This window comes from Tupaia chinensis, unplaced genomic scaffold (genome assembly GCF_000334495.1).
Source record: "Tupaia chinensis unplaced genomic scaffold, TupChi_1.0 Scaffold143584_1, whole genome shotgun sequence".
NCBI classification, from domain to species: Eukaryota; Metazoa; Chordata; class Mammalia; order Scandentia; family Tupaiidae; genus Tupaia; species Tupaia belangeri.
Window position 1 is genome coordinate 8,901,134 of NW_006203430.1, and position 10,804 is coordinate 8,911,937.

A 10,804-nucleotide genomic window follows, 5' to 3' on the forward strand; every position below is an offset into this window, starting at 1 on the left:
GGAGGTGGTGGAGGGGGCGGTCCCTGGGAGCGCCGAACGTGGAGCGGCGGCGGTCGAGACATGACCTCGCGCAGGTGAGCCCGGACCGTACGGTGGCCCGACGCCTCGACCCCAGGAGCTGCGCTGCGAGCCCCAAAGGGTGCCAACGGGTGGGCGAGCGCGAGATGCAACCCGGGTGGCCCCCCAGGCCTGAGGTCCTGACACCTGCCCTCCTCTACAGCCAGGGCCTTTCGGGAGAGCTAGCCTGGCCTCAGCCTTGCCGGGAGAAAAGACACTTTCTGCTCCAGAGGTTGGGCTTGGGTGGAGGGTCAGCTCCATCAGACCCCAGGGACGGTGCCCTGCAGGTGGCAGGCGGTAGTAGCAGGACAGTGGCAGCCTCTCCTTTCCTCTCCTGGGCACCTCTGGCTCCAGGTTTCCTTTTTGACCACCAGAGATACAGTCCATTGGGGAAGGCACTCCTCTTTTCCTAGGCCTGAAACCGAGGACAACAGTGTTATAGGGGCCCAGAGGTCTGGGACTTCCCACCCTGGACTTGGTCTGCCTATCTGAAAGGACCCACCTTCCTGCAACAGGCTCACCCCTCCACCAGGTGCCCTAGGGACTCAGTTTAGGGAGTGAGCTCCCTGACCACTGGGGGGCTTAGACGGACGTGGGGGGAGCTGAGATAGGCTGAAGGTTGGGCCAGCTGGCTTCCTGCCTCCATGGAGAGGGAGGTGGGAAGTGTCACAGGAACCGGGTACTTCCTGCCCTTTCTGCTGGCTCTCTGCTCCCTGGGTGTGTACACATACTCTCGGAGGCTTGGACTGCAGCATGCATGTGGAGGGAACTGCAGAGGTGTGGGCCACATGTCACCGCTACCTGGCATATCACTCAGAGCCACCTCCTCTGGGGCGTTGATGAGACTAGAGGTCACAGGAGTGACTACCCCCTTAGATAAGTGAAGGAGTAGAAAGAGTCTGATGTGTGGGGCCCACAGAGTTTCTTCCTGAGTTCAAGGTCCTTACCAAGATACGGACCCCTGATTCCCCCCCTCTCCCCAGCAGTGCTAGAGAGGCAAGGGTTCCAGGATTTTGAGGTCAGAGGGTGAGGAGGAGACAGGCAAACAGCCTGACACAGTGGCCTCCTACAGGGTCTTGGGTCTTTTCAGCTGAGGAACAGAGGAAGTGAGTTGGATGTGAAGAAGTCAGGCCAAAGCCTTGCATTCTGAGGGTTTAACACCCAGCCGGAACCCAGGAAGGAGGAGGTTACCTATGTACTGTCCATTTTGGGAACTGGTTGAAATGACCTCCAGGGTCTCCAGCTTCACTCTTGTCCCCTGGGCAAAATGCCGGCACTCAGAAAGGGTCATGTACATGGCATCTGTGCCTGACCCAGCCTGGGAAAGCCCCGGGTTGGGTTCTGCCCCACCCTGCCACCCCCTCCCTACCCCTCCTGTGAGGGACATCTGGACTGTCATTCCTCTGGCCCCTGCCCACACCCCTATCAGGCCTGGGCAGGCCCAACCAAATCCCAGAGTAGAGCCCATCCCCCTGTCCCCAGTCCCCCCTTTGTGGTTTGTGGGTCAACGGGCACCTCTGTAAGTGTTGCTTGTCTCTGAGTCTCCAGTACCGCAGGCAAGGCTGGGTACAAGCCTTGCCTAGCTCTGAGAGGAGGTAGAGTCCCACAGGTGCTTGGCTTTCTGAGCCTCCTTAGACTCCCCCTCCATTCCAGGAGTCAGTGAGGGAAATGTCTCTGGGTGATTCCATTCTATGTAGTGAGGATTGGCCCTGGTTGGGGGATTCCTCTGTGGCCAGGTCCAGGTAAGAAGAAAGGGAAGGGCACTTCCTGTGCTCTGGGGTCTCAGTGCTGATTTTCCAACCTGGGACTCTTCCCTGGCTCGTATGTCTCCCACCATCATGACAAGTGTTGGGTCCCTGTATTATGTGTGTGTAAATGCGTTGACAAGCCTTTTATGTGTTCCCCAACCCACACTCCTATTGGAGTAAGATCGCAGGGTCCCAGAGTTGGAGCCATCCCATTTACAGATGGGACACGAAGTCTACATAGAGAGCTAGACCAACCAGTGGCTGGTCCGTGTTGGTGCCAACCTCTCGGGTTGCCTCAACTATCCCTGGACTCCTGAACACTGATACAATTAGACCTGTCCAGGGACCTTGGGGCCTGCACCCTAGAATGACCTTCTCCCATGGTCCCCCAATCCTCTGGGGCCTGCCTGACCATGTCACTAAGACAGAGCTGAGTCACTGACCCACCGTGGAGCTAGGGAGCCCTTTGGCAGAGAGGTCACCCAGAACCTACAAACTGCACCCAGCCTTGCTAAGCCCATTCTTGCTGTGGTAAAGGAAGTAGGAGTTGAAGATGGGGACCGTAGCCTCCTCTCCTTCTCCCACCCAGCTCCTTTAGGCTCAGCAAGCTCCAGTGACCTGCTGGGCCCAGTAGCGGGTGCATGAGGCTCTGCCCTAGCCTGGGATTGTGGGGGGCCAGCAGGGAGTAGGGAAGCTGGTGGTGTAAGCTGCTGTAACCCTCAGGAGGCCCCACCCCTGGAGATTTCCATCTGATAGACTCAGTGGCAGCTTATTGGGAGGAGGAGGACGGAAAGTATGATTGAGAGGCCCCAGAAGGACAAGCATGGTGCTCTTTACCCTCTGTGGCTTTGATGCAGGTCTCCACCCTTTACTCCTGCCCCCACACTCTGGGCATTGCCCATCTTGGGCTAGAGGTTGTGGCTGCTTGGGCTCGGGGAGGGGGCACCTGAGTGCAGGATGTGGTTCAGCTAGTGGGCGGCCCAGGCAGGGGTCGGAAGCCTCCTCTGAGTCCTAATCCCTTCCCCCTCTGTGGCATCACCGTGCGGGTCTAGGGTCTCCAGAGGCCATGTCCCTTTTCCTGGTGGCCTCTCCTGCTCTCTTGACATTGACCCTGGAGGTCACTATGTGGCAAATCCTCCTCCAGGAAGCCTTCCCTGGCAGCCTCACCCACTGGACCTCTGGACCAGTCATTGAGGGTTGCTCCTGCATCTGTCTCCCCTATGGAACCAGTGTGGGAGGGAGCTCTGGGTACCAAGCCCAAAGTGTGCCTAGGAAGTACCTCGCGGATAGACTTCCTCCTTCTCCACAGGGAGGGTGTAGTCAGGAGTGTAGCTCATTTCTGATTGGCCCTGGATAGGTCCTCTGAGTTCCTGAGCGTCTCTGAACCCTGAAGAGTTGTGGAGGTCACAACAGAGCCTGTCTTGTCGGATTTACATTTCATGGTGACAAATGCAAAAATCTGTCCCTAACAAATGCCATAGGGGACAGTGGGACTGGCAGGTGGCGTGGTGGTTAAGGACGCTGGACTCCCACATGGCTGACCATGGTTCGAGTCCCCCACCTCTTGGCTTGCTTTCTCACTTTCTCTCCCCCCACCACCCCTGGACAAACTAAAATAAGTAAATAAATATAAGTTAAATGAAATCATTCTTTTTTAAAAATTTTATTTAACTCTATTTATTATTATTATTATCATTATTATTTTTCAGTTTGATCAGAGAGAGAGAGAGAGGAAGTGAGAAAGCAAGCAACCAGGTCTGAGACTTGAACCGTGGTAGGCCATGTGGGAGTCCAGCGCCTTTAACCACCATGCCACTTGCCAGCTCCGAAATAATTCTTAAAAAAAAAAAAAAAGAAAGAAGAAGAAGAAGAGGTAGGGGACAATGAGGCCAGCAGGTAGCATGGTGGTTAAGGTCCTGGGCTCCCACATGGCCGAATAGGGTTTGAATCCCAGACCTGGGCTGAAAAACACATCAGGTATGTGTGCGTGAGTGCTCAACATCCTGAGAGGAGAACGGAGGAGAAGGGACTGCTGCGTGGCCATCTCCCCCTCATTGTCTCTCTCCAGCAAGTGCATGTACCCTATGGCAAAAACCTTAAAATGAAAAAATAAAGTAGGAGACAGTGAAGAGGCTGTGACAAGAGAGAGCCTTTTTTTTTTTTAAATAATTATTTTATTCAACTTTTTCTTCTTTTTTCTCTCTTTTAATTTGAACAGAGAGGGACAGAGTGAGAGTGAGTGAATGAGAGAGAGAGAGCAAGCCGCCAGGTCCAGTACTCGAACCACAGTCAGCCATATGGGAGTCCAGTGCCCTTAACCACCACATCACCTGCGAGCCCCCAAGAGAGACCCTCTTAGGAGAGATGAACTGTGCCCCATCGGAACAGGCCTGAGGTGGCCAGCAGGGCTGCTATCAATAGAATTTTTGTGTGTCCTTCTGAGAGCCATAGAATGATGAGTTGTAAGCAGCTCTGCACATTTCCTGAGAATCCCTCTGTCTGCCATGGCTTGACTGTGGGGTCAGAGTGGGGGGCAGAGCTGATGGACACTGGCCTCAGGGCAGGGAAAGAAGGGGTTCTGTGCATGTTCTGAAGGTAGGATGAGAAGGTGCTGTTCAAGTATGTGTCAAGCAGTGGCAGGTGGGGGCCTAGGCAGCAGGGTGAATGGCGGCATCCTTCCTTGAGTGAAGAAGATATGGAAGAACAAGGGCTTGGGGAGCATTATCAGGAGTTTTCAGTTTTGCAAATGTTAAGAAAGTGATGCCGTTATCTTTTCTTTCTTTTTAAAAATTGGTTAGAGGGGGACGAGCAGTTGGTGTAATAGTGATGTTGCTGGACTCCCATGTAGTCGACCACAGTTCGAGTCCCGGACCCAGTGGCTTAAACTCACGCCGGGCGCATGTGCGTGTGTGCTCAAGATCTCGAGAGGAGAATGGAAGAGAAAGGATTGCGGCGTGGCCATCCCCCTGGGGCGTGATATCTCGCTTTCTTTCTCTCTGTCTCTCTCTGTCTTTCTGGTGAGCACACGCGCCCTATAGCAAAAAAAAAAAAAAAAAAAAAAAAAACCTCTAAAAAAAATTGGTTAGAGGGAACATGTGCTCATGGGAAAGAGTCGAGAAGGGGGAGAAAGCACTCTCCAGGGGAGATACTTTCAGGTCATGCTGCCATCCCCTCTCCATTCTCCTCCAGGATTATGGGCACTCGTGCACACATACCTAGTGTGCTTTTCAAGCCACAGGGCCCAGGACTCAAACCCTGCAGTCAGCCATGTGGGTTCTAGCTGTCTAACCACCAATGCCACTGGCTGGCCCGATGCTGTTATCTTTTAAACAGAGATACCGAGATGTTTCAGTCCATTGTGTTGTGAAATACCCGAGTCTGGGTGACTTGTTTATTTAACTCATGGTTTTGGAGGCTCAGCAGTCAAAGAGCTGAGTCTGATGAGGGTCTTGTTGCAGAGCCTCGAGGTGGCACAGGGCATCGCATGGCAAGATCTTGAGCAGAGCATGTCTGTGCCATGTCTGTGTCTCCATATGAACTGGTGAGTATCCAGTCGTGAGGATCCCACCCTGGTGATCAGCTCCCAAAGGCCCCGCCTTTCAACACTATGGTTGGTTACATTTTTACACTCTATTCCCATCACAAGCAGAAACAAATCTCAACGTGTTAATTGGGGGTGGGGGGGAGGACACACTCAAACCATAGCAGAGAGATATCTGAGTGTGAAGCTCAGTGTGGAGTGGGGACAGGGTAGAGGGTGGGTGGATGACCCGGAACGGCAACACTGGGTGAGATTTCGTGCAGACAGATGAGTCGGGGCCTTGGAGGCTCCCACATCAAAGAGTCAGAAAGAAGAGGAGAAGGGCCCAGCAAAAGACTCTGGCCAGGGAGGGTGGACAGCAAGGGAAGTGTGGTCTCCCGAGGCTGACTGGAGCAAGCACCTCTGCAAGGAGGGAGATCCAACCATATCTGAGAACCGAGGCTGGAGCTCGGCCTCGACCTTGGGGAAGACTCTAACAACCACAGTCTTCTGGCACTGGAGGAGAAGGGGAAACAGGTCTGGGAGGACTGGAGAGGGGGTAGGGGAACACACCAGTGGTCAAGAGGGCTTCCTGTGATGACATGCTCCCTACCTACACTTCCCATGGTCACCACTGCCGCACCTGCTGCTCAGCAGTGGAGTGTGACTGCAGACCTGAAGTTTTGCTTCTGTTGGATTTTAACTTACATTTACTCACTGTACAGCTGTTGCTGCCGTATCGGACAGAAGCGGTGGGAGCTGAAAGTGGCAAAGGGAGCTGTGAAGGAAGAGAAGGGCCTTGAACAGGCCAGGGCAGAGAATGGCAGAGCCTGGTGGTGGGGCAGGGGCGTGGGGGTGCCCCAGAAAGACCAGCCAGGGCCTGTCGGTTGTTGCTGACAAGGGAAGCTCTGGGCTCAGTTCTCAGGGAGATGAGAAACAGCTACTGAGGCCTTTAACAGGGAGAACAGGGAGATTGGTATCTGATTTTCTGTAAAAATCCATGGCCACCCTTGGAGGGGGCAGGATCATCCTTGTCCTTGCTCCCAAGCTCTTGGGTCAACCTTGGGGGCAGGATCCACAAGGGCACAGCAGCCCTAGATGGAGGTGTGGGTAGGCTTTCGAGGGCATCAGTGTGGGCTGTCGAGGCAGTGGCGTTGGGGGCTTCCATGCAGAGCCCTGGGCATGTTCCCCTGGGTGTCTCCTGGACTGCTGTGGGAGGGAGAGGCCTCAGAACAAAAAGTCCGGGAGACGCACTGCTGCCTTGGTAGACCAGTTACCGTGTTACTACAGAGTCGCTCAAAGGGCAGCAGGTTAAGGGAGTCCATCCCTCCACTGTCCCTCACTTGTTCACTCCCTCATTTGTGCTTCTCTTTTTGCTAACATTCTGAGAGGCTCTCAGGCTATCACATGAGTAAAATGTAATCCGGAGCTTAGAAATTCCTGCCCTAATTGGGGAGCTATCCTGGGACAAAAACCACTGAGGTAAAGCAAAGCACTGCTGGCTGCAAATGAGGGCTCGTCCCTGGTTTGTCTCTCCTGAGAGCTGCAGCTGCCCCCATCACAGCAGGGAGGCTGCAACCAGGACAGTCTTGCAGGGCCCAGGCAAGAGAGGGTGGAGGAGGAGCCTCGAGCCCCTCATCATCCTTCACTGGCATCTGCCTTTGCATTGGACCCCAGGCAGCAGGACAGACTGAGCTCCTCAGCATGAGGCCTCTCTGACCTGTTCCTGCTGGCCACCCTGGTCCTGCCTCTGGGTACAGTCCATCCATCCTTCTGTTCACCCCCCTAAATATTGGTCCCTCCACCACCCACCATCGCCTACCCTTCTGTACACGCGCCTTTCCACGCACCCTCCGTCCACGACGTAGTCATTCCCTTCTTGCTTCAAATGTGTTTACGAATTCCCAGGCACTGCCTTTGGCTCTGGGATACACCAGTGCACAGAACTGCTTCTGCCCCTGTGGAGCTCAAGACCCTGAGTGGGGGACAGTCCAAATATTAATAGATATATACTGTATGCCAGTGTGGCGATAAACACTGTGAAGAAGAATAAAGCAGGATAAGGGAGCAGAGGGTGGGAGAGATGAGAGGGGCCCTGACGAATCAGTTTGGGCAGCTATAACAAATGACCACAGGCTGGGTAGACACTTATTTCTCACAGTTCTGAAGGCTGGCTGGAAGTCCACGGTCAAGGAGCTGGGCACGCACTCTTGCTCTGGGCTAGCGGTTAACACAATGAGATGGGGTCCTTCTGGCTGCCCTGGGGGAGAGGAAGATGGCCTGAGTTGGGGGGCACTGGCTTGCTGATAGGCCAGGAGTGGGGTGTGTGGGGAAGAAGGAACACAGATGACTCAGGGCAGAGTCCCTGACCCCTGAGAGAGACCAGATTCAGAGAGCGTGAGCTGAGGCTCCTGATGAGATTGTGTAGAGACGATGGAGGGCGTGTGTCTTACCTGCCCGTCCCCGTCCCTGGGACCCCCACAACCCTTGCCTCTCAGACTCTTGGTCAATGCCCATCATAAGCTTCAAGCACAGGGTGGCCCCAAACAGACATCGGAGTGACAATGACAGAGGTCAGATGAGGCAGGACTCCTGTGGGCTCACCAGCTTGCTATTCCCGTTCCAGGTGGTTTCACCCCAACATCAGTGGGATTGAAGCAGAGAAGCTGCTCCTCTCCAGGGGCCAGCACGGGAGCTTCCTGGCTAGACCCAGCAAGAGCAGCCCCGGGGGCTTCACGCTGTCTGTCAGGTGGGTGGGCCCCTGGCCAGGTGTGGACCTCTGGCCCAAGGATGCCTCAAGGGGTCTCCTCACTTTCAGTTTGGGACACAGAGGATTCAGACTCCCAGAGGGGTAGTGGGCAGTGTTCTGGGCAGTGAGGCTCCTAGCCGGGGGAAGCCAACATGTTGGGGAGAGTGGGTGGTAGTTGGGCATTCATGCTCTGGACCTCCGGACAGGAAGGACCCACCGAGAGAGGCCTTTGGGGAGGACTCAGTGAGCCGAGGGCATTGGCAGGATCCACTGCCTGCCCTCCAAGGGCCTAAGGGCCAGGCAGGAACCTCAATGGCCATGATTATGCTCCCAGCACCTAGGGATGCTGCCCACTGGGGGTCTGGCTGGAGTCTTAAAAGGGCCATTACTTGGGAGGATGGGGTTTGAGAGGGACTGGAACAGCTGAGTGTACAGCTTGGAGGCATGTCTGCCCTGGATGGGAGGGGCCAGTCTGTGAGGATAAGTGCTGGTCTAGGAAGAGGAACGTCCAGCTGGGCTCTAGATCTTTCCAAATTCTCTCCTAAATCTGAGGCACAGGTATACCAAGGCTAGCCCCCCGGGATGGACTTCTCTCACTTTAGAGAGACAAGTGTTTTCCTGGGGCTTCCCCAGCCATGCTGTGGGACCTGGGGAAGCTGTCTTGCATGTGTATGGTCAGGGGCCTGTCCCTGGTTGGAACTACAGGGCTGGTAGTCTGGGATGAGGCAAAGCCTTGGAGGGGTGCATGAGCCCTGATCTTCAGGCCAAGGGAGGCCCAGGGTCCATAGGCTCAGTACAGTGGGTCAGGATGAGGGTAGGTGTGGGTGGGTAGGTACTGTCTGGAAAGGAGCTGCAGAGAGGGGCCTGGCCTAGGCCCTGACTGTTCCTGGCAAGGGAACAACAGGGGCTGGGACCTCAGCACAGGAAAAGCCCAGGGACTGTTCCGGAAGCTGAGGGTGGATGGTGGGGCCCGGCTCCCTCCCTTCCAGGCGCCATGAGGAGGTGACCCACATCAAGATCCAGAATACTGGTGACTACTACGATCTGTACGGAGGGGAGAAGTTTGCAACGCTGGCTGAGCTGGTGCAGCACTACACAGGCCAGCGTGGGGGGCTGCTCCGAGAGCGCAGTGGGGCTCCTGTTGAGCTCCGGCACCCACTGGGCTGCCAGGACCCCACATCAGAGCGGTGAGCCCTGGCCTGGCATTTGTGAGTCTGTCTGGATGTATGTGTACATCTCTGAGGGACAGTGTCCACTGGACATGGCTTCTGCATGTCATGGCCCCTGTATGTCATGGCCCCATGGCCCAGGCTCAGGCCTGGGCACAGCTACAGCAAAGCTGAGGGTGCGTCCTGTACTGCTCCTTCCGGCCCTGATGGAGGGGTGAGAGCATAGGGCAGCTGGAGGCCTGCAGTCCCACCTCTGCCCTCCTAGTAATGACCTGGTTTCTCTAGTCTGTTTCCCCACCACAGGGAACTGCATGTGGAGAGGCCTTTGCTTCTTCTTGCTGAGAACCAAGCTGCCACCTAGTGGCCACTATGGGCCCTGCAGAGCCCTCTTGTCCTGCGTTTGGCCAGCTCCTGGATTAGAGGAACATCAGAGAAGTGGTCCTGGCAGATCCAGGGCTGGACCGGATAGGGATGCTGCCTAGGCCCCTGAGATCTGCATGTGTCCGTCTCTCTGCCTGAGCCTTCTGCTTCACATAGCTCCTTTTCTCACCACTCCTGGACCAGGTGGTACCATGGGCACCTATCAGGCAAGGAGGCAGAGAAGCTGCTGATGGAGAAGGGGCGTCTGGGCAGCTTCCTGGTGCGAGAGAGTCAGAGCAAACCTGGGGACTTTGTGCTGTCAGCGCTGACTCAGGAGCCCAACAAGGCACAGGGCACAGACCACCGGCCTCGGCCCACGCACATCATGATCCGCTTCCAGGTGGGAGGCAGCATCGGGGTGAGGGTGTGACTCTGGGAAGGGTGGTCTGCCATGGCCAGCCCCTCACTGCCGCCCCCACAGCCAGATGGGAAGTATGACGTGGGAGGTGGGGAGCGGTTCGACACTCTCAGAGACCTGGTTGAGCACTACAAGAAGAACCCCATGGTGGAGAAGTCGGGGGCCGTTGTACACCTCAAACAGGTATGTTCCTATAAGCACGTGTACCCTGGAACCGGAGTGGGTTTTCCTGTGGGGGGACGGAAGGGATACTGACCCAGCCCCATCCAGGAAAGACAAGGTGGGGGTGTAGGCTGGCATCAGGTGAGACTTCCTGTGAGGAGAGCCCCAGAGCCCCATGGAGAGAACCTCCAAGCACCCTCTGTGTGTTGGACTCTCCTGTGGTGACCTCGGTGACCTTCCCCAGATAAGGTGCTGGGCTTAGGGCAGGGTGGCCAAGTGGAAGGGTGTGCCGGCCATGGCACCTGCCAGTGGGGGAGGGCACTGTGGGATCCACTGCATCCCAGGCCCTTCTGAGCTAACCTCTCCCTGTCAGCCTCTCAAGGCCACGAGGATTAACGCTGACAGCATTGAAAGCCGCGTGCAGGAGCTCGCCCAGGCTGCGGACACCAGCGGAAAAGCCACACAGGGCTTCTGGGAGGAGTTTGAGGTGCCTTCTGCCTGCTGCCACCCTCACACTCAGACCTCTGGGGCACGAGCCCAAGAGGAGTCAGAGAGGGGGAGGGTTCTTGGTGGGAGTGGGGACCCCCAGAGGCTGAAGCCCCCATCTCTTCAGATGCTACA

General features: G+C 55.9%; 1 protein-coding gene across 1 annotated transcript in view; it reads left to right on the top strand.

Annotated features, from left to right (window-relative positions):
* Positions 1–22: 22 nt before the first annotated feature.
* The window catches only part of LOC102498455 (tyrosine-protein phosphatase non-receptor type 11-like), a 14,363-nt gene continuing 3,581 nt past the window's right edge, over positions 23–10,804 (top strand). Inside the window, 6 exon segments of the mRNA XM_014582394.2 lie at positions 23–74; positions 7,952–8,074; positions 9,064–9,261; positions 9,808–10,003; positions 10,085–10,204; positions 10,557–10,745. Coding sequence (XP_014437880.1) covers positions 61–74; positions 7,952–8,074; positions 9,064–9,261; positions 9,808–10,003; positions 10,085–10,204; positions 10,557–10,745 — 840 coding nt within the window. The 5' untranslated portion in view covers positions 23–60.